General features: G+C 47.7%; 1 protein-coding gene and 1 pseudogene across 2 annotated transcripts in view; both read right to left on the reverse strand.

Annotated features, from left to right (window-relative positions):
* Positions 1–12452, reverse strand: part of ZNF496 (zinc finger protein 496) — a 38715-nt gene extending 26263 nt beyond the window's left edge. For both annotated transcript variants that reach the window (XM_068536621.1, XM_068536620.1), the window contains exons 1-6: positions 12239–12452; positions 11896–12121; positions 10349–10465; positions 9570–9996; positions 8964–9147; positions 3169–3245 (exon numbers count right to left, since the gene is read on the reverse strand). In XM_068536621.1, coding sequence (XP_068392722.1) covers positions 3169–3245; positions 8964–9147; positions 9570–9959 — 651 coding nt within the window. In that variant the 5' untranslated portion in view covers positions 9960–9996; positions 10349–10465; positions 11896–12121; positions 12239–12452. The remainder of the gene's footprint in view (positions 1–3168; positions 3246–8963; positions 9148–9569; positions 9997–10348; positions 10466–11895; positions 12122–12238) is intronic.
* A 10616-nt stretch (positions 12453–23068) lies between these two features.
* On the reverse strand, positions 23069–23452 carry LOC137758704 (nuclear transport factor 2 pseudogene; annotated as a pseudogene).
* Positions 23453–23843: the final 391 nt, after the last annotated feature.

Below are 23843 nucleotides of genomic sequence, written 5' to 3' on the forward strand. Positions count from 1 at the left end.
AACAGAGAACCTGGGAAAAGACCCACACAAATATGCTCAACGGATTTTTGATAAAGGAGCAAAAGCAATTCAGTGAGGGAAAGACAACGTTTTCAACAAATGGTGCTGGAGCAACTGGACGTCCACCGGCAAAAAATATGAACCTTGACCTAAGTCTCACACCTTATACAAAACTTAGAGATCATGGACTTAAAATGTAAATGGATCACAGATCATGGATTACATATATCATGGACTTAAATGTAAAATGCGTTAACTATATAACTTTTAGGAAAAAACAGGAGAAAATCTTTGGGATCTAAGACTAAGCAAAGAGTTCTTAGACTTTACACCAAAAGCATGATCCTTAAAAGGAAAAACTCACAATCTGGACTTAATCCAAATTTAACACTTTTGCTCTGCTAAAAACTCTGTTAAAGGGATGGAAAGACAAGTTCCAGAGTGAGAGGATATATGTCCAAAACACATATCCAACAAAGGAAAAGTATCTAGAATATATACTGAGCTCTTGAAACAACAGTGAAAAAGTAAATGGTCCAATTAGAACACAGGCAAAAGTCATGAAGAAACATTTCACATAAGAGGATATTCAGATGGCAGATAAGCACATGAAAAGATGTACAACATTATTAGTCACTAGGGAAATGCAAATTTAAACCATAATGAGATATCACTTATCAGAATGGCTAAAATTAAAAAAGTGACAACAAATGGTGGGAGAATGTGAAAAATGTAGATCAGTCATACATTGTTCATAGGAAGGCAAAATGGTACAGTCACTCTGGAAAAGGATGTAGTAGTTCCCTGAAAAACTAAATATGCACTTGCCATTCAACCCAACAACTGAATGCCTGCACATTTACCCCAAAGAAATGAAGACTGATGTTCACACAAAACCTGTACACAAATGTTTACAGCAGCTTTATGCAAAATGGCCCCAAACTGGAAACAACCTAGATGTCCTTCAACAGGTAATGGGTTAAACAAACTGTGCTATATCCATACCAAGGAATTCTACTCAGCACTAAAAAAGGAATGGACTACTGATACATGTAAAACCCTGGCTGAAGCGCCACAGAATTATGCTGACAGTCAATTCCCAAATGTTACATATTGTATAAATCCATTTATATAATTTTTTTGAGATGACAACATTACAGAGATGTAAAACAGATTAGCGGTTGTCAGAGAAGGATGAGAGCATGGGGTAAAAGAGAAGTGGGTTTGGCTATAAAAGGCAACATGAAGGATCCTCCAGTGAAGCAAATGATCTGTATCCTATCTGTATCAATGTCAATATGCTAGTTGTGATACTGTATTACATTTTTACAAGATGTTACCATTTAGTGTAAAAGTACAAGGGACCTCTTGTTATTTCTTACAACTACATATGAATCTACAATTGTGTAAAAAAATAAAAAATATATAAACTTTATGTGCACCCATGATCATATAGCAGCACTATTTATAACAGCCAAAAGGTGTGTCCATCAATGAATGAACAGATAAACAAAATGCATTACATACATACCATGGAATATTATTCGGCCTTAAAAAGGAAGGAGATTCTGACACATGTTACGTCATGGATGAACCTTGAGGACATTACGCTAGATGAAATAAGTCAGTCAGAAAAAGACAAATACCGTGGGATTCCACTTATATGAGCTATCTAGCGTAGTCAAATCATAGAAAAAGTAGAATGGTGGTTTCAAGAGGCTGGGGATATGAGGGAATGGAGGGAATTAATTACTTAATTTGTGAGGAATTTCAACTTGGGAAAATGAAAAAATACTGGAGATGGGCTACACAACAATGTGAATATGTTTAACATTACTGAACACTTAAAAACACTACTGTACATTAGAAGTGGTTAAGATACTAAATTTTATGTTATGCACATTCTACCACAAATGAATTTTTTTAAAAAACTAAAAAAAAAAAAAAAAAAAAAAAAAAGACCTTCACAATGGTGATTTCTAGTGCACTAGGCAGAAACTATCCTCAATAGAGTGATAAAACAGCATTGATTTATCAAAATCTACATTTTCCTTTCACAAGATGAATACCAAAGCTCATGAGATATTAAATTCACAGTATCTCCGTGTGTGTCATACCGGTCAAAGGTATCAAGTTTTAATAAGAAATGTGAGTTTCATCTCCTTTGGGTCATTTGTGTTCAACAACTATCACAGTACATAGTAGATGCTGAAACACGTGTGCTGAGCACTAGGGCGCATAAGTACAGCGCTGAGGGAATAGAGACACCCCATCCCATGTACCCTGGTTAATTCCCTCCTATCCTGAGCCCTCTCCACTCCCCAAGTTTAAAGTCTTATCGAATGCATTGCGCGGACAGCAAACTTGAGATGTGTTTCCTGTGCATCTACTGTCCTTCAGTCTTCCAGCTGCCAGGGAACCAGAAACAAAACAAAGTCCATACCTTCACACAGCCCATTCTTGTGGGAGGAGGTGACTCTGTGGTACAGTAACTAAATTTTATGCCAGCCAATGGAAAGCGTTAGAAATAAAAATGAAGGGGTATGGTGGGAAACCAAGGCCGAAGGCAGAAACTGGGCTGAAAAGAGGTGGGTGACAGCACCTGCCAGACCAACACCAGCCCCTATCCTGTGAGGACACCTGAGAAAGTAAGCCTCGTGAGGGAACGTGGAAGGGGAAAATGCAGAGGAGATTCCCTAACAACTCACTGCACGGTTGTGTGACGGTGCTGAAATAATCTGTGCTTTTTTCCTCCATCTCCTAATATTTCTGAAATAGTTATTACCATGATTATTATTAAATTAAAAAAATACCCTATGAAGTAAAAGAGTGAAGAGGTCTCTCTTTTTTCACAGGAAAGGAACTCTAAGATGCCAAGAGGACAACAGATGAGGACTCCAGGGCATTTGTTTTCCACCATCATTGTCTGCACAAAGGCTCCCGAAGGTGACAAACAGCCAGCATGGTGAACAGCCAGGACTACACAGGCAGGAGAGATGCAAAAGAGCATCTTACAAACTCACGCCCTTCCTGTATTAGTTTTTCTCTGCTAGGGCTGAACAACCTGTGGGGCAGACAGCAAGCTGGCTGGGGTCCTGGAAAAGCTGCCATGCAGCTTACAGAGAGGCAAATATGGGGTTCTCAAAGACCCTTGAAGAAATCACTCACCGGGGGCAGCTGGAGGGCAGTCACCTGCTGTGCGTCCCTCAAACTCGCTTCCTGAAGAAGGGAAGTGTCTTGCAGGACTGAAAGAGATCAGAAATGGATAGCTCATAAAATCCTGGGTCTCTTTTTTTCACCTGTAGAAAGAGGATTACCAGATGATGCACATAAAAAGCACCTGCGGGACTTCCCTCGTGGCGCGGTGGTTAAGAATCCGCCTGCCAATGCAGGGGACACGGGTTCGATCCCTGGTCCAGGAAGATCCCACATGCTGCGGGGCAACTAAGCCCGTGCACCACAACTACTGAGCCTGCACTCTAGAGCCCATGAGCCACAACTACTGAAGCCCGCGCGCCTAGGGCCCACACGCCGCGACTACCGAGCCCGCGCACCTAGAGCCTGTGCTCCACAATAAGAGAAGCCACCGCAAATCACAACGAAGAGTAGCCCCTGCTCGCTGCAACTAGAGAAAGACCGCGTGCAGCAACGAAGACCCAACATAGCCAATAAATAAATAAATAAATAATTTAAGTTTAAAAAAAAAAGCACTTGCAAAATAAAGATTTCTGTCACTTTGCTTTCAGACATGTCAGTGGGGGCATTAACAGGGAATGCCTGGGTTCCAGTTGGCTCTGCCACCAACTAGCTAAGTGACTCCCTGCAGGTCCAGGGACCTCAGCTGTATCATCCACAATACAAGGGAAATGAAGGTTAAAGCTCCATGGAGTAAAAGGGGTCAGTAAGAGCTGTTAGCAATTAAGATTATTGTCGGACTCCAGTGTCATACAAATTTATCCATTTATAAGTTTATAAATTGCAAAGCTCTTTAAGAAAGACTATTATCTCTATCAGATGCTCCTGGAAGAGCACTTCCCACAGTGCCCAACCACCATCACTCAAAATGTGTACACAGTGTAGTACTGGGATCATCTCACTCTCCCTTATCTTGGGCTACCAAGGGCCTCTGCTACATTCTCATGTGATTTCTCTCCCCTGACCAGCACACACCCAGGCTTCTGCAAGAAGTGAGCCACATACCTGGCCCAAGGTGCAGCCATGTCAAAATGAGCTGTGTTTCAAAAGGTACTCCTTTCACAGAATAAGCTGCACTATCATCTCTCAGTTTGGAGAAAATCTGGGAGGTTAACCGCAGCTCATAACGTGAAATCAGTGTCAAAGCTAACATTAGAAGCCAGTGTTCCTCAGCTTTCACACCTGGGACATGAGGCTTTCGGCGTTTACAGCAGGGGCAGGTGTGGCTCTTTGGAACAACAGCCTGAGACAGGAGCCAGCTCAGCCAGCAGTGGCATCTGGGTGGGGGTGTGTGAGGAGAATTCCCCACGGAAGGCAGCCTCACCACTCTGCTGCCAGGAGCTCAGGCTAGGTGGGCATGGATTTGAGGAAGGCATGTTTTAATTCTGCTCTCACACCTACCACCTTCTGGGGTATAATACACAGCCCTACCCTATCTTTCACCATGATAAATGAGCACATCGACGCTTTAAAGATTACTTTGGACAGCTTTCAGCCTCTAAACAAAATCTATATTTTGGGGAAAAGCTTCAAGATTAGGAACTATATGGCTTTTACTGGAAGTGCTTCCCAATGATACATCACCTGAACGTTTAAGGTGTTCTTAAGAGCTAAGTCTCATCATGCCTACTTTGTCCATTCATTATTGATCAAGGAAACGGAAGCGCTGACCCTTTTGACCCAAAGCCCATCCATGGTAGCTGGATTATCTCAGAACTTCACCAGGAAGTGAGTAGGCTGCTACAGTTCCTGAAGCGCCTCCTCCTCCTGAGGGTACTGTCATGGCCACCATCAACCTGCATAACCCAGGCTGCTTGCACATGCATTGTTTATTTGGGCAAATGGTTGTTTCTCAAGCCTGTGGTTATGGGCTGAATTGCATCCCTGCCAAATTCATATGTTGAAGTCCCAACCCCCCGTACCTCAGAATGGGACTAGATTTGGACATAGGGCTTTTCAAGAGATAATGAAGTTACAATGAGGTAACTGGGGTGAGCCCTAATCCAATATGCCTGATGCTCTTATAATAAGAGGAGATTAGGACACAGACACACAGAGGGAAGACCACGTGAGGAAACAGGGAGAAGATGGCTGTCTAGAAGCCAAGGAGAATCAGGTCTTAGGAGAAACCAACTCTGCTGATACCTTGATCTAGGACTTCCACCCTTCAGAACTGTGAGACAATAAATTTCTGTTGTTTAAGCTGCCCAGTCTGTGGGACTTTATTATGGCAGCCCAAACAAACGAGCACATCTGTCTTGACTTTTAACCAAGGAGAGGCTGGAGAGTTAATTTGATTTGTACAGAAATCAGTATAGTTTCACACGTAAAGAAATGTAATATGTAACTTTTAAAAACTGAAAACCTTATTACAATGACAAGGACAACTTCTGTGAATCATAAGAATGCATTCCTGGTCTCCTCATACTTTCTTTTCCCATCTATAACTGTAGCACAACTGTAGCACAAGTCTGCCCAAACTAACCCTCACACCCTACAGGTCACTTCCTTCAAGCTGAGAGCACCACTTCTTTCCATGATGATTAATTACTTCAACTAGAAATCATGGGCAGGAATTTCCTGGTTGTCCAGTGGTTAGGACTCCATGATTCCACTGCAGGGGGTACGAGTTTGATCCCTGGTCAGGGAACTAAGATCCCGCATGCTGCACGGCGCAGCAAAAAAAACAAATCATGGGCAGCTCAGGCCCCCTGTTCAGTATTTTATGGGTATCCAGGCATACCTCATTTTATTGCACTCTGCAGATATTACTTTTTTAAAAAACTGAAGGTTTGTGGCAACCTTGCATCAAACAAGCCTAGAGGCACCATTTTCCCAGCAGCATTTGGTCACCTCATGTTTCTGTGTCACATTTTGGTAATTCTTACAATATTTCAAACTTTTCCATTATTGTATTTGTTACGGTGATCTGTGATCAGTGATCTTTAATGTTACTTTAGTAATTGTTTTGGGGTGCCGTAAACCATGCCCATATAAGACAACAAACTTAACGGATAAATGTTGTGTGTGTTCCAATGGCTCCCACATTTCTCTCCCTCTCCTCGGGCCTCTCTATTCTGTGAGACACAACAATACTGAAATTAGGCCAATTAATAACCCTACAATAGCCTCTAAGTGTTCAAATGAAAGGAAGAGCCGCATACCTCTCACTTTAAATCAAAAGACAGAAATAATTAAGCTTAGTGAGGAAGGCATGTCAAAAGCTGAGACAGGCTGAAAGCTCGGCCTCTTGCACCAAACAGCCAAGCTGCAAATGCAAACAAAAAGTTATTGAAATTAAAAGTGCTACTCCAATGAACACACAAGAAAGCGAAACAGCCTTATTGCTGATATGGTGAAAGTTTTAGTGGTCTGGAGAGATCAAACCAGCCACAACATTCCCTTAAGCGAAAACCTAATCCAGAACAAGGCCCTAGTTCTCTTCCACCTATTAAGGCTGAGAGAGGTGAGGAAGCTGCAAAAGAAAAGTTTGAAGCTAGCAGAGGTTGGTTCACGAGGTTTAAGGGAAAAAGCCGGTCTCCATAACATAAAAGTCCAAGGTAAAGCAGCCAGTCATCCAGAAGATTTAGCCAAGATCATTAAATGAAGGTGGCTACACTGCACAACAGACTTTCAGTTTAGACAAAATAGCCTTATATTGGAAGAAGGTACCACCTAGGACTATCATTGCTAGAGAGAAGGCAATGCCTGGCTTCAAAGCTTCAAAGGTCAGGCTGACCCTCTTGTTAGGTGCTAATGCATTTGGTGACTGTAAGTTGAAACCAGTGCTCATTTACATTTCCAAAACTCCTAAAACTTCCCTTAAGAATTATGCTAAATCTACTCTGCCTGTGCTCTATAAATGGAACAAAGCCTAGATGACAGCACATCTGGTTACAACATGGTTTACTGAATATTTTAAGCCCACTGTTGGGATCTACTGCTCAGAAAAAAAGATTCCTTTCAAAATAGTACTGCTTTTTGACTAGTCACCCAAGAGCTCCCTGATGAGATGTACGAGATTAACATTGTTTTCATGCCTGCTAACATAACATCCATTCTGAAGCCCATAGTTCAAAGAGTAGTTTCAAATTTCAAGTCTTATCATTTAAGACATACATTTCACATGGCAACAGCTGCCATACACAGTGATTCTTCTGATGGATCTGGACAAAGAAAACTGAAAATCTCCTGGAAAGGATTCACCGTTCTAGATGCCAGTAAGAACATTCACGGGAATTCCCTGGCAGTCCACTGGTTAGGACTCGGTGCTTTCACTGCCAGGGCCCAGGTTCAATCTCTGGTTGGGGAACTAAGATCCCACAAGCTGCGTGGCACAGCCAGATAAAAAAGAAAAAAAGAAAGAACATTCATGGGAAGAGATCAAAATATCAACATTAACAGAAGTTTGAAAGAAGGTGATACCAATCCTCATGGATAACTTTGAGAGGTTCAAGACTTGAGTGGAGGAAGAAACTGCAGATGTGGTGGAAGCAGCAAAGAGAACCAGAATTGGAAGTGGAGCTTGAAGATGTGACTGAATTGCGACAATCTCATGATAAAACTTGAATGGATGAGGAGTTGCTTCTTATGGATGAGTAAAGAAAGTGGTTTCTTGAGATGGAATCTACTCCTGGTGAAGAAGCTGTGAAGACTACTGAAATGACAACAAAGGATTCAGAATATTATATGAACTTAGTTGATAAAGCAATGGCAGAGTTTCAGAGGACTGACTCCAATTTTAAAAGGAAAGAAGTTCCGTGGGTAAAATGCTATAAAACAGCATTACGTGCTACAGAGAAATTGTTCGTGAAAGGAACGATTCAATCAATGAGGCAAACTTCATTGTGGTCTTATTTTAAAAAATTGCCAGTCACCCCAACCTTCAGCAACCACCACCCTGATCAGTCAGCAGCCATCAGCATGGAGGCGAGACCCTTCACCAGCAAAAAGATCTCATCGTGCTGAAGGCTCATGTGATAGTCAGCAATAAAATATTTTCAATTAAAGTATGTACATTGATTTTTCAGACATAATGCTTATGGACATAATGGACACTTAATAGACTACAGTGTAAACACAAATTTTATATGTACTGGGAAACCAAAATTTCATGTGACTCACTTTATTGGGATTATCTCCACTGGACAGACCAGGAAACTGAGGCTTGCAGAGTTTAGAAGCATGCCCCGGGGGTCATACCTGGAGGATTCAAAGCCAAGTGTATCTGCTGCCAAAGCCACCTGCCTGTGGCCATTAGTGCACTTTGTACAGATATTCAGACATGTCTAGCCAACATCCATGCTCGAAGTCCTGAAGATATCACCCTATCCCCTAGGAAGCATTTTTATATTTCTTTGCAATATTATAACAATCCTGAGAGCAGAAGTTGTTTGGCTGGGGAAAGAGAGGTTCAGAGAGACAAGAGGACATGGCCATGCTCAGCTCCCCACACAGGCCCTAGTGGGAAAGCAACGGTGCCCAGCTGTCCCCGGACCAGCAAAGCCCAGAGGTGCGCCCTCAAAGAGACAAGATGATGCAGCCTCAAAAACACCTACCCATAGTAGAGGTCCCTCTGGGCAGACCTGGCACCCATGAAGAGGATACTCTCATGAGATTCTGATTGAATTGCTCTAGGGAAGAACCAGACGCTGAAAATGGTTCCAGGCTACTTAGGGGGAAGGAGAGAACTAAAAATGTCAAGAGCTACTCCCAAGTGCACAGGACTAGGTACAAATACCCCTTCCCCACTCCCTTGGGCTCCCTACCTGGGTCCCCGCTGAGCTGGCCCGAGAGTCTGCTTGGAAGCCCGGGGCCCTGAGCCAGGGCCATGGGCTGGGCGTCCTGGCTCTTTGCAAGGTCACTCTGGGGTTCTGCTGGCAGCCGCTCCTGCTCCTGGTCTGGAGGGCTGTCCCCATCGTCAATCACCACGGGGTCTTCACAGTGCTTGAGCTGCAATCCCAGAGAGGGCTTTTCAGAGCTCGGTGGAGAGGTCCCTGGCCAGATGAGGACCAGCAACTGTGCCAGGGACTGGGCAAACCCCTCCCTCCCTGGGCCTGCTGACTGTTGACTCTACCACTAGAAGCTCAGTCCCAGCCTTGTACAGGGCTATAAAGGGGGGTAACATAACCATGCCACCAATTAGGGCCTTTAGGGAATGGAATCTGCTTTTTTAGGAAACCAAACTTCAATGTGGGCATAACCGAAGCACATAGCTCTAGATGGAATTCCTCATCCCTGGCCAGGGGACGTGTGACCCCACCAAACCATCAAAGCACAAGGTGGCCACCCTTTCCACACCTGCTGCCCAGCCCCACTCTCTCCCTCTCCCTTCCCATCCTCCCAGCCAGCCCAGCCCAGTCCCCTCTGCTCACCCATTGCCAGGGTCTCCCCGGCTCTCGTTCCAGTGCCTCCACAGCAGCCACAGCCTGATCGCCACTCTCAGGTTCCTGGGCCCGCACCCAGCCCTGGATCTCCCGGGGCAGGATGGCCAGAAACTGCTCCAGCACCAGCAGCTCCAGAATTTGCTCCTTGGTGTGCCTTTCAGGCCGCAGCCAGCCCCGGCACAGGTCCCAGAGGCGGTGCAGGGCCTCCCGGGGGCCCGCCGCCTCCTGGTAGCAGAAACGTCGGAAGAGGCGGCGGGAGGACTCGGGGCTGGGAAGCTCACCCTGGGGGCTAGGGTTCTCTCCCGGTGGGCTCCTCATTTTCCTGGGCTCCTCACTTTCCTTCGGAGCCAAGACTCGGGGGCACAGGGCTGTGGGCATGATGGGATTTGATGGGGGTCAGCAGCAGAAGACGACCCTATTTCCAAACAGAAATCACTGGCTTCAATGTTCTGGTCTCCTGCAGTAGTTTTGTGGGGGCGGTGATGGGAAAAGTGAAAAAGCCCACAGAGACCAGCCCTTGGGAGAAGCCCTGGGACATGTGAGAAGTGTCAGTGTGGATGATCCTTACACAAAGGGAGAGAAGGAATGACCCCATTCCCAAAAGCATCATTTTGTGATTCCCCTAACTGGGTGACTGGACAAACAAGGCAGGGAGTCCAGGAGAAAATCAGTGGCATTTCAACGTGGCACTGGCGTTCCAAGCATCCCAGGAGACCAACAGGGCGGCATGCAGGAGAGAGATGTAATTAATTAACGCTCTGTGGTACCTTCGGTGTCCAGGTCCTCCTGGAAAGGACCTGAAATGGACGAGCTGAGAAGGCCGCTATCTTGAGGCTTCAGAGCCAAAGTCACCGTCTTTGCCCTTGAGACCTTTACAAAATGAGCTAGAAGGACAAAGACAGACATGCACAGGAAAAGTCTTCAAAGCTGATCCAGGAAATTCATCCTGCTGGTGGCTAGGTCTGACGATCAGTGTTAGACCAACACAGACTGAGAATCGGCCTTGCTCAGTGGAATATGCACTGGGAAGCAGGGAATAAAGCAGATAGCCTAGAAGATCCCCAGACAAGAGATGGAGAAAGTCAAAAGAGGCAGCCACATCCTGAGTTTCTTACAGAAAAATAACATTATGTAATTAAAAACATAAGGGCTTTCAGATGAACCTCCACCCAACTCACTAGTCTGAATAGTAAACTTTAGCATATATTTAACGATGTCTGGACCTTCCACCTGGCCTCCACCCATCTTGCCTTCTCTTCTCTTCAAACCACAATGAAGAAAACCGCACACACCTCACAGACCTTTCTCAGGCAGAACAGAGGTTGGGCACTCAGGGCACAGCCTCCACATCTGCCGGGTGGGGCTCAGGGGCCCCTCCACCTCCCCAGTGAACACATACAGAGCGACATCAGAGAGTAGCGGCCACTACTCAAAACTATGGGACCCAGGGAAAATGAATGGCACATGGGGTCGCACACAGTCCTCCCCCAGCCACCATAAGGCCTCTGAGATCCTTGGACATGGTTATTTGCCCTCCTGACCGGGTTTATGAGGCTCCCCAGCATGCCAGCACCTTAATCTCAACAGCTCAGTGTCCCCACCCCCCAAGGGTTCCATGCAAAACGCAGGCCTCAGTCCCATTTCACAGGAAGACAAGTGTTCTTCACAGAAGAACAACAAAGCCACTGAATGGCAATCAGAAAACCCCAAATCTCTATACCTCTTTGCTTTCCAACATAAAAACAAATACAGACTGGCATAAAAGGACTCTGAGGGTATCTGGCTGGACACACTACAGCTTGCCCCGCCTCCGGATTTCCTCCAGTGTCTGCTCCTGCATCTGACACCCAATCTCAGCCTTACTCACTTGCCACGTTCCATGAACTCAGCCATCACACACCTGCAGGGCCTCTAGGTTCCTCAGGTCTGCACCCAACCTGTGCCCCACCCTCAGTCAGTACTCAGATGCCCGCTCTGGGGCATCTGGCTCTAGGCTCTGCCCATCATCCCTAACCAGACAGCCGTGTTCCTGTCACCCTAGCACCTGGCACATAGGAGGCTCAGAAATGATGTGTGATGAATGAATTAACGCTGGTCCCAAGAGGATCCCACAGGGGGGCGGGGCATGCTTAAAGAAGCTCTAGGCGGAGGAACAGAGCTGCATCAGCAGAAAGAGGAGGGGATGGGCATTTTATGCCAGGAAAAAGGGCAAGCTTTTCCTCGCTCCGGATCTCTCTCCCTTTTCCCTCTCTCCCTTTCCCTCCCCACACATACACACATCCACCTCCTCTTTAACCAGTTCCCGGCTCCTCACCTCACAGCCTGGAACTCCTTCCCTGTGTCTAACTCAAATCCCTCCTGCGGCGGAAGTCTGCGGCAGCAGCTCCTCATCCTTCCAGCCCGGTCCCCCGGGTGTGCTTCCTGAGGCGGGTTCTCTGCAGAGGCCACTCTGTCCCTGGCTAGCCGAGCCCCCGTCTCCTGCTCATCCAGAAAACCACGGCTCCGCTTAGGAGGGAAGAAATGGTAGCAAATGGAGGCGCCTGAAAAACAACATTTGTGTTGTCTTATCCCCCTCCCCGGAGACTCACCGCACGGATCCTGGAAGCGAGGCAGGGCGCGCGGGCCACAGAAGCCTGGGCCGCCTGGGCCGCACTCACCGCCGCGCCGCGTCCCAGTTGGCGGGCCGTGCAGGCCTGACCGCCTCCGGAGCCCGCCGGACGCGGAGGAAAGGAAAGGCCGAAGCCCTCCGGCTCCCTCCCCTGGGACACTTCCTGCTCCGCTCTAGGACCGGGGAGGTCTCCGCATCTCAGTGGTTCGCTCCTCCGCCCCCCGGCCGAGGTGTGCGCTGGGGGTGACATCCGACACCCCCGGCCCGGCCCGGCCCGGCCCGGCCGGCGCGCCCCGCCCTGCCACGCCCCGCTCCGCTCGCGCCCCGGCCTAGGAGCTCGGCCGGGGGCTTTGTGGGTCAACCACACCGCCTCTGCCCTGCCTCCCCGCGGGCTCGCGCGGGGGGCGCGCGTCGAGGCGGGGCGGGAGGCCGGGGCGTCGAAGGCTCAGCTGGGACCGCGCCTGGAGGCGGGTGGCAGAGCGGAGGGGCAGAGAACACGGTCAGCAGGAGGGCTCGCGCGGGTGCGCCCTGCCGTGGACGGCCGCCGGTGTGGGAAGGTTGGCCTGGGGGCTCCTCTCTTCGCTGTTCTGCCCCTTCGGACTCCCACACTCCGGGCTTGGGGACGCCCGGAAGGGACGATCCTGGAGCCGAGGCTGAATGCTGGAATTGGGAGGGGGAGCGGAGGAAGAAGGCTGCCGCCCGCGCACAGTGGACCGCTACATTTCAGAATCCCGGTGTGACCACCCCGCACCCCGCGCCCTGGCAGGCCCAACCCCCTTCCAGCCAAAACCCCTCCTCTAGGTCCGGCCCGCGGCCGCTGAAGAAGCGAGGAGGACTGGAGAAAGTAAGACTCACCTCCCCGGTTCGTCTCTATCGGATGCCCAAGGTGTCAGCTCCGGCTTCTGGGGGGTTTGCGGACTTTCACAGCTGCCGTTACACATCCCTTCTGAGCATCAGGACAGCTCTGGGGAGTGCGCAGGGGGACTTTGGTCAATCCCGGCCCCTAGTGGGTGGTCGGAGTGCTTATTGCTCCCTTAAGTGTAGGGTGTAACTAGCTGTTCACACTGAGGCCGAGGGACAGGTTAAGGGACTTTGACTTGAAGTAAAGGGGCCGTGAGGGGCAAGAAGAATTAGGGCCTCTGGACCTCTAGATAGGGCTCCTTGCCACTGCCCTATGCTGAACATAGCTCAAAGGCTCAGAGGGGTCTTCCTGGGGTCATCCTTAATCTTCCAGGTTCTTGGGTTTGGGAGCAAGCATGTACCGGGCCCCTGAGCAGGCCTGATTCCTACCAACCCTTCTCTTTCTTCATCTGCCTGGCACTGAAGTTGGACTCTCCCACGGAAGAAGGCAAAGAAATGTCTACATCTACTAGAGGTGATACACTACTGCAGATAAATGACTTTTCTCAGATCAAGTAGGACAATACCAGTTCCCTGAAAGAAAGTGGCCTGGTTGAGCAGGTGGGAAAGAGGTGGATGGACTGAGGAACGGGATTTCTTAGCAGTGTTGCTTTCCTTATTCCTTGGACTTGGGAGCCTTTTGTTTCTTCCTTTCCATTATGAATAATCACTCCCGAGTAGGGGAGTTACTGGGAGTCACCATTTGCCGTATGCTTGGATTCTGTGACTTTTGCAGGAGACGGATCAAAGCAAAGGAGTAAAGCTCATTTTTGTGAACAGTGATTGTTCCCCCAAATACAGCCAGATGCAGGCAGGGCCACCCAGAGTTCTTACCTGGAACCTGCATATACAAGTGGGAACCACCCCCTTCAGACTTAACTGGACTCGGCGTTAACAGGGTTCATGTGCACCCCCTTCTCAGGAGCACCAGCCAGGCACCATGGCCTGGAGGAGAAGCTGGGGAAGAACCAAGCATTCGCCAAGGCAGGTCCGACTAAGGTACTTTGGCAAATAGCGCAGCCTGCTCTAAAAGTCCAGATCCTCTGCCTGGGTTCCCAACCCTGTGACTGGGCGGGGAACTACCTGTTGAGTGTTGGGAATTTGTGCTCACAGTTCTGCCCACTGCAGTCGTAAAGCAGATAAAATGCAGGGCCCAGAAATTCCTAGCACACAGCATCAGATCAATCCTCCCTGCCCTGTCCAGTTCCTTCCCCTGACCTGACACCTCCCTGTACACGGTTATCTGTTTGAAGCTTTGTGCTTATTTGGCATTTATGAGTCAGAGCACCTGGGTTAAAACCTGCCTCATCAATTCCTAACCAGGTGATCTCGGGTATACTTAACCTTTCTGCACCTCAGTTTCCTCATCTAGAAAAAGGATGATGCTGTCTACCTCGTTAAATGTGCGGGGCCATTCGATCATTCAACAAATGTGTACTGAGTACCTACCAGGCATTCATTATGCTAGGCTCCATTCCAGGTTCTCAGGGTGCATCTGTGAACACAATTGGCTGAGGGGATGGGTGAGAGGGGCAGGGCGGGCAGTTAGGAAAATCAATAACGTGATCTGCTATGTTTGATCCATGCTGCAGAGGAAAAAGAAAGTGGAGCGGCGTCAGGTAACAGGGGTGCTGGGGATGAGCTGGTGACAGTCACAGTATTAAAGAAGAGGTCAGGGCAGGTTCCGTTGTGAGTGTGACAGCTGAGATGAGGGAGTTGATCAAGCCCAAGCCTGGGTGAGATCAGGGTCCCAGGTGGAAGCCACCATGAGAGCAAAGGCCTTAAAGTTGTGGAAGCACAGTGAGGCAGCCAGTGAGCCAGTGCAGCGGGGTGTCAGCTCAGGGTGGAGGTGGGGAGGCAACTGGAGGCCATGGGAAGGAGTTTTCCTTGACACGAGATGGGATTGTGACAGATACCACTAGTGAAGCAACAGAAAGAGAACCCTGAATGTCAATGCTGCTCAAGGACCATCGAGCCATCTCACACTTAATGTATACATTTCATTTGGTTTATATTATGTTGCTGATTGTGTATATTTTTATGAAAGGCTTGCTGTGTGCCACCATTTGTTTCAACCTTGGGGAGACCATAGTGGACAGAAGATCCTGGCTTTTAGAAGCTGGAAGGGGAATCAGATGATAGATGACATGAAAAAAATAAAACAGACTAAGAAGGATCCTGCTGGGGCAGTCAGGTAGGACCTTCCTGAGAAGGTAACATATGAGGAGAGAGCAGGTGGAGGGCAAACTGAACAGAAGTGTGCAGAAAGAACATTCCAGCAGAGGGAACAGCATGTGCAAAGGCCATAAAGCAGGAGGCTTGTCTCCCCCCCTGGAGAAATGGGAGGCTGGAATGGAGTGACTGTGGTACACTTAGAGGGTTTCAAGTGAGGGCACGGCCTGATGGGACTTTGATTTTACGTGATCACTGTGCAGAACAGATTGGAGCTGGATGGAGGAGGCAGAGGCCATGTTGGAAGCAGCCACAGAAGTGCAGGCAGGACATGGTCCATTCCAGAATCAGCTGGTGAACAGTGGTGATTTCCCCCATGGTGTGCTGCTGGGTGTCAAAGGAGTGAGAAACGGCTGTAGTTTTGGCCCCAGTTGGGTGATTGGAGGGTCTGCCTAGGAGACTGCAAAGCAGGCTTCTGGGAAGGGGTTAGGAGACAAAGATGAGTTTTGGACTTGGTGGGTCTGAAATGCTCAAAAGACAAATAGTTATGACTGTCCAGGGAGAAAGCCAAGGCTGGAGGTGGAAATCTGTTGTCACAGCACGGAGCAGGAATTGAGACCCTGGGATGGACAAGTGCAGGTTGAGAAGCTGCCTTGCGGAGGGTGGACCAGCTTTGGAGACTAGGAAGAGAGGAGGGAGATCCAGAGGGGGAGGCGAAGAAGAAAGGGGGAAGGGGGGAAAGGGGAAGGAGAAGGAGCAGCCACTATGAGCTGGAGAGAAATCTGGGCAGTGCCGAGCCTTGCAATCCCAGGCAGGCAAATGTGTTTCAAGAAAGAGGGATAGTCCGTGAAGATAAGTGCTGCTGGAAGAACAAATTAGATGAGGAAAAACACCGATAAGAATACTGACCCTAGTATCTGGTATAGAGGGCCCCTGAGCAGAGCAGAGGTAGTAGAGCTGCTGGGATGAAGTAGTTTGGAGAGAGAAAGGAGGTGAGGGAGTGGAGACAATTGGGCAAGAAAAAGTGGCAGTGGCCAAGGGAGCATGGGTCCCATCTTAAGGATGGGAGAATTACAGTGTGTGGCTTAAAAGAAGGAGGGGCCGGGCAGGAGCCAAGGGGAGCAGTGAAGGGAGAGGAAAAGGCAAAGTGATCTCTGGGCCCTGAGGCTGACAGGGAGCAGGTGAGTGGAAGTCCATGGTGGACTTCTGAATACTCAGACACTTTGGCAAAATAAGAAACAGGGTGTGATGATTTATTTTATGCATCAACTTGGCAAGGTCAGTGTGCCCAGGTATTTGATAAACACTAGTCTAGATTTGCTGTGAAGATATTTTTTTGATGAGATTAACATTTAAATTAGTAGACTTTGGGACATCCCTTCTGGTGCAGTGGTTAAGAATCCGCCTGCCAATGCAGGGGACGTGGGTTCGAGCCCTGGCCTGGGGAAGATCCCACATGCTGCAGAGCAACTAAGCTCGTGCGCCACAACTACTGAGCCTGAGCTCTAGAACCCATGAGCCACAACTACTGAGCCTGTGTGCCACAACTACTGAAGCCCATGCGTGTAGAGCCCGTGCTCCACAATAAGAGAAGCCAGCTCAATGAGAAGCCCGTGCACCATAACGAAGAGTAGCCCCCACTTGCTGCAACTAGAGAAAGCCCATGTGCAGCGACGAAGACCCAATGCAGCCATAAATAAATAAATTTAAAAATAAATAAATTTAAAAATAAATAAATTAGTAGACTTTAAGTAAAGCAGATTATCCTCCATAATGTTGGTGGGCCTCAACCAATCAGTCTTTAAGGGTAAAGACTGAGGTTTACACACACACACACACACACACGCACGCACACACACACGCGCGCACACACACACACACATCCTATTGGTTTTGTTTTCCTGGAGAACCCTGACTGATCCATGGGGCCCTTGGCTAACAGGGAGGAGCAGGAGATGGTAGAGGTGTGAGAGCAGGAAGGAGAAGACATGACACGCTCACCTTGCAGAGTGGAAAGGTGAATGGGCTGTAGGAAAGGAAACCATAAATTATGCCAAACATGGAAAGTCAACTGTGCACCATGAAGTACCATGTGTAGCTTTCCTAAAACCTAGTATCTACATATGGAAGGGCAGCAATTACATCTTCCCCTGGGGAGGAGGTCATCATTCCACAGAATATGCTTGTGGACCGATGACAAATACAGGTGTATAAGATGTGCCACATCGCCGTCTGGTTCCTGGACCAGCCACATCTGCCTTACCTGGGAGCTCATTAGAAATAGAACCCTCAGGCCCCAAACACAGCCTGCATGGTTAGCCAGATACAAAGGGACTCTCTAGCTCTTTGAAGTTTTGGGGTTTTTTTGCCACGCCTCATAGCATGTGGGATCTTAGTTCCCCGACCAGGAATCAGACCTACGCCCCCTGCAGTGGAAGCACGGAGTCTTAACTACTGGACCACCAGGGAAGTCCAAGCTCTTTGCAGTTTTGAGAAGCTCTGTTGTAAAGGGGTCAGCATGGTTCTGGGCATAGTAGATGCTCAATAAACTGTAGCTTGACTAGCAGTTCTAAGAGTAATAGTGCTGAATATTACTGTGACTTATTCACAGGCTTCCAGGAAGCAAGGACAGCAGGGCTCTGACCTGGTCCCCAATATCCAGCAGAGGCTATGGCTGGTAAAAAGGGCTCAGTGAGAATCCACTGAGTGAAGGAATTTGGCTTGATTAATTTTTTCACAGTACAGGCCTCCAGCTGTCACATGAAGTCTGCTCATCTATTTTCATATTTTGTTCTTTTGCTGAAGTCAAAAAGCCTGAGAACTACACAAAGACCAACATAACCAACTACTTAAGGGCTCCAATGAAAGCACCTAAAATGACCCATTTGTTCCCTGGAAAAAGGTGCCATCCCTTTCCTCGAAGTCACATGTGGATGCTGTGGTCAAGGAAACAAAGCCAAAACACCAAACATCAGTTTTGGAGGGCTGTTCATGAGCATTGGGGTGTTAATACTGACTCATCCAGACCACCAGGGACCAGCCTGTAGTTTGGCAAATTCAGTTAACTGAAACAACCAGATTTATTGTACTGGTGCCATGAGGGAGGGGGCATAGAGGATGCTGGAGTGAGGCTTGATAAAGGAAGAAGGAAAGTGTCTTCTTAAGGTCTGTTTGCAGCTGAAGGTTGGAGGAGGAGGAGGACGGTACCAGGGAAGTGGGGTCACTTCTGCTTTGCATGCTATTTAGAGGTGGGCTCAGGAGGGGTGGGGTTAACGGGGGGTCAGGGGTTGTCAGGAGGTGAGGGCAACTTAGCCGTGGAGTCACAGATGAGTGTAGCAAGCAGCTCTGGGGTGTCAGTGGTAAGAAAATAAGAGTCACTCCAAGACGGGTGCATTGTGGCATTTCACAGCTGCTACAAAACCTTAGTGAAGGCACATTTCCTGTGGACACACAGCTGCTTTACTGTGTGTCTTCTTTCCTGCCTGTTCTTTTCTCTCTCCTCACTGATTTTCACAGTTTTGCTCCTGGACAGGCTTTGACTCTTTTAGGAGGGAAACAACCCTGGTCATTCAAGCTACTTAGATTCTAGGAGGCAGTGGGTAAGTTTCTCCACTCATGATAGGATGATACAATACCTGGCTCACATGGATCAAACAAAATGTTTTACATAAGTACCCCAGCACAGAGCCAGAGATACTTAACAGGTACTTATGCACCATAGTTCCCTTTTCCTCCTCAATTAGCTGCACATGAACTTGTAAACTTTTTAGTGTTCGACACCTCCTATTACAGTGTATCTCAGTTTGCTTTTCTGCTATTGAACACCTGGATGGCACCACACATTTTTGCTCTAGACACAAAGAATTCTAAATTACTCCTTGTTCCTCAAACACTCCAAGTACTTACACTGAATCTTTTAAACATAGCATGACCTATTTCAGGAATTTCTTGACCCTAACTACTGGCCCTCCCAATTTTGCCAGTCTCCCTTCAGCCCCATTCCCTCAAGCTCAGTTTACTTCATGTGCAGATAGGGATGGCAGTGAGGGTCCTGTAATGGGTAGAAATGTGTCCCACAGCATGGTATATCTAAGTCCTAATCGTTTATTACTGTGAAATTAACCTTATTTGGAAATAGGGTCTTTGCAGTTGTGAACAAGTTAAAACAAGGTCATACTGAATTAGAGTGAGCCCAAAATCTGATGATGGGTGTCCTTATAAGTAGGCCATGTGAAGATAGACACACAGGACGAAGGCCATGTGACAACAAAGCCAGAGATGGGAGTGGTAGGTCTACAAGGCCAGGAACACCATGGATTGCTCATAATCACCAGCAGCTAGGAGAAGGCAAGAAAGGATTCTTCCATAGAGCATGGTCTTACTGATGCCTAGTTTTCACATTCTGGCCTCTAGGACTGTGAGAGAATAAATTCCTGTTGTTTCAGGTTAACCCGTTTGTGCAATTTGTTATGGCAGCCCTAAGAAATTAACACAGGTCTGGATACACCCACCCACACACACCCACTAACTTGGCCTGCAGCATTAGGAAACTTGTTGCAGTCTTACTTCTCTGCTTATTTTATTATTATTTCCAGTTTCCTGTTCCTAGTCTCTTACAGATAAATTTGAGACCCTTCAATGAAACATGAAAGTTGTCACCTTCAGCTTTTCCCTGCCTGTTATCTCCCAGATCTAACTGGTTAAAATAGACAAAGTCCCCCACCCATCTTCTCTTTGGCATTCTGGTTGTCTTTGTTGAAGTCATCTCCCTGGAATATTGAGATAATTGCCAACAGATCTGCTGTCCTAATCTCTCTCTTCTTTGAGTTAATTTAATTTAGCATTTACTGGGTATCAACTCAGAGCAGCCCAGCTCAAGGGTGAGCAAGTGGGGCTTATTCTGGAAGACGGGAAAATCTCACTGTTACAACATGAAGATGAAATAAGTGAACGAATGACCGTGATGCAAAACTCTTGCTATTTGGAGGGAACTGTGTGACAAACCTGCAGATGAGGTAAGAGGTCCTCATACACCAGGCTAAAGAACTTGGATTTCACTCTGTAGGCCAGTGTTTCTCATGCTTTTTTGCCTGCAGCCCAGAGAAAGATGCACAAACCGTGATTCACTCTGATAATTTCTGCTTTACTCTATTCTGCAGGAAAAAGGCTGGGCTGTTGTTGGCAGATTCTCTTCTCAGCCAAAGTGTCATCAGGTTTCCCTGATCATTTTTCAACTAGACCTGACTTTTGGGCTTCCATTCTTGCTCTGCATTGTCCAGTTTTAGCAAGAATCCTGCTAAGTCAGTTTAACCAGAAGTCCCCACCCTAGAGATTTCTGATTACCCTTGAGATCGCTGATCAGGTTCGTCATCCCCCCACCATCCCCCAGGTGATATCTGATCACCCTGGCCTGCCTTCAGCAAGAATGCCCTCAGGTCAGGTCACTTTAGCCTGAATGCTCCTTTACCCCTAATGTTTCCCGTTAGTAATATTCTATCCACTGACTCTCCCACCCTGCTCCCTGGCTATGAATTCCCACGTTTCCTTGTTGTATCTGGAGTTGAGCCCAATCACTCTTCCCCCGTTGCAAAACCCTGTTTCAGTGGTCCATACACCTATCCCAATAGTTCCCTGAATAAAGATTGCCTTGAGGCAGGAGATAGATGGGCTCCAGGCTAGACATTTACAACTGGCCTCCTGTTCACACTTCCTGGGGTGAGAAGAAGATGGGCTCCAGGCCAGACATTCATTACCAGCCCCCTGTTTACATTGCCTGAAGCAAGAGACAAACGGGCTCCAGGACTACATATTTATGACCGGACTCCTGTCTATATTTCGAGATCTGCACCTCGATATAAAAACCAGCAAGAGAAATAGGGTAAATAACCAGACACTGGACATTTTTATGGCAGGGACAGAGTGGGACTAAACCCTGTTAAAAGATCAAGAGGTCATACATTTCTCCATCCTTGGGGCAAGGGAAACATTGCACATGCGCAGAAAGGCTCCTTGCAGGTCAAAAAGGAGGGGGCACCACCCCATAATATGTGATGCTAAGGCCGTCCCATAGGCCTCTGGGCTGTAATCCATCTTGGAAAAAAGTTGTGCACGCATGTTGGGGAGGGGCCTAAGGCAGGTCAGGTGTGGAAAAAGAAACCAGATGATTGGTCAAAGGTAAACAAAGACCAGGAAGAAGTGGCCTATATAAATGACTTAACCACCACTTTACTGCACTCCTCCTCATTAGGGAGGACGCCCACACCCTTTCTCTCGGTGTGTGCATCTCTGCCTTGCTTCTGTCTTAACTAAACAAACTTTCTCTGTTTGCTCTCCCACTTGTGGTTGTGCTATGTCTCTAATAATAAACTCTGTACCTGTTTTTACAGTTTTTGCCTCCGTGAGAAATGCATTTTTCACTGGGGGCAAGAGCCAGGGGGTGTGGTGGCTAGGATTCCTGGTTTTCATCCAGGCTACCCAGGTTCAATTCTTGGTCAGGGAATTAAGATCTCGCTTCACGCCACCAGTCACCGCTGCCTCTCCAAGATCAGCCTTATTGTGCTTTAACTAGTGTCATGAATAATTTTTCTTTAACACTATCATAAGCTGTTATGGGTCTTTTAACAAAATGGAGTGTTGATGAACGGTTCTCATTAGGCTAAGGGGATCTTGACAGGTACTAGAGTTCAGTTAGTATTTTGGGGAAGCCCAGGAGAGAGATGTGTGGGCTGCTGGCTTACTGACTTGGCGAGAAAGTAGACAGTTAATAGTGAGTACAGGAGTTGAAGGCTGGAAAGTCGGCTGCCCCATAACTGTGATTGAATCCAGTCGCTGAAGGGGGCTCTTGTATGTCTCAGTCACCATTAGGCTGTGGAAAGACATTGCCAGGTAAAAATTCTCTCCCAGATCTGTGGAATGTCTGGAAACCAAAACCTCTTGGCTTGTAGTAGCTTGCTGAGAAAGAGCATCCTAAAGCCTGTGTTGTGGGCTTTGGAAATGCGAAAGGTCTGGCTCCTAAACCTCATCCTGAATGGTAAGAGCCAGAATTCTGAACTGTAAGGTGGGCCCTGGCTCTGGCTCATGCTGGTAGCCTTCCTAGGGACCCCCCAGGTCTGCCACGAGGAAGGCTAATGGGACTGAACAAATGAGACAGATGTACCATCTAAAACCAACTTGATGTGAACACAGCTATCTTCCCTGTGGCTTGGATGATGCAGATTTCCCACTTTAAGAGTAGATCATGTAAATGTTACTTTGTGTTCCTATTTTCTTTCTTTACATTATCTATTCTAGTTGAAAGGTTATCATCTACTTCTATCCTTAGCCTCACTTCCAAAAACATCTGACTTTACCCCCCCCCCACACAACTACTTGGTATAATTTCTTTAAAAAGGTTGTTTGTTTGTTTGTTTTTGTTAAGAAAATTTCCGTGGTTTGATTGTATCATGAGGCATTGAAACATCTGAACAAATCAGTACATCTGGGCAGCGAGGCAGCAGCTTTCTCCTTCACTTCTTTGGGTTACTAAAACAACTTGTCGGTAGATTTAAAAAAAAAAAAAAAGACCACCTTTTGCATTAACTTGTCTTTCCAAGGCATGCGCTGGTACAGCACAAACTTCTCCTGGCAGATGCAAGTAGTCTAGCGTCCAAACATCATGCACAATACCTCAGAAGCAGCAGCGTACTGCGCTCACTCGCACCGCGGCCCTGCTCATTCGTGTATGATATTCGGAGCATCTGGAGGAGTGCGAATAGTATCGGGAGGAGGAGGGACGAGGAAACAGCATGAGTGCCTGGCTGGGAGAGCGTTAGCCCAAGGTGTGCAGGGCAAGCCTGAACCTGTCATGGGTGCAAACCCAAGCATCAGTTGATCTTCTTTAATAGGAACATCTGGTGGAACCCCGCGGTGGGGTCTTCACTGGCGTTGAGCTGGGCTACAACCACGCTGATGCTGCAGCTATCTGGCGTGGGCTGATGGTGCTGAGCCGTGACGCTGTGCTGGATTTTGCGGAATGGAAGCTAGACAATTTCTCCACGATGGCAGCTTTCCCCTGAAACTGCTGTCCTTTCCAGGTAAGGCATGGCGCGTCAATATAAGTTGCGCCTCGTTGGGTTCTGTCGTTATCAAATAACTGGTAGTAACGTTGAGTGAAGCTGGATCCAATCTGCTCCCAAACTGGCTTGTCTCCCATTCTGGAGCATTACCGGTCTTGTTGAGACCCAAGGGGCTGCAACGATGGCGACAGCAAGCCAGCGCCGTCTGTCTGTTCGTTTGTTTTAAAATTTACTTACTCTAGTAGCACAGAGCTAACACCCTGATAAATCCTCAGATATTATCCAGCATCAAACTCCTTAACTGAGTTGACAAAGCCTGGAAAAGTTAACAGCCGCATTCGAGGAATTTCTAGGGACACAACAAGTACATCTGACCCCTGATTTCCGGGACTCTTTACAGGGACCAGTGCCTGGTCTCTCTGTTATTACAGAGCCTTCCCATTGCTGGAAGCCGGACACTCCAAGCCCTTGGACTTCTCCCTTGCTTTCTCCACTGAACCCTCCCGCCTTGCGTAATTCCCCCTACTC

Source organism: Eschrichtius robustus, chromosome 2, assembly GCF_028021215.1.
Source record: "Eschrichtius robustus isolate mEscRob2 chromosome 2, mEscRob2.pri, whole genome shotgun sequence".
Classification (NCBI taxonomy): domain Eukaryota; kingdom Metazoa; phylum Chordata; class Mammalia; order Artiodactyla; family Eschrichtiidae; genus Eschrichtius; species Eschrichtius robustus.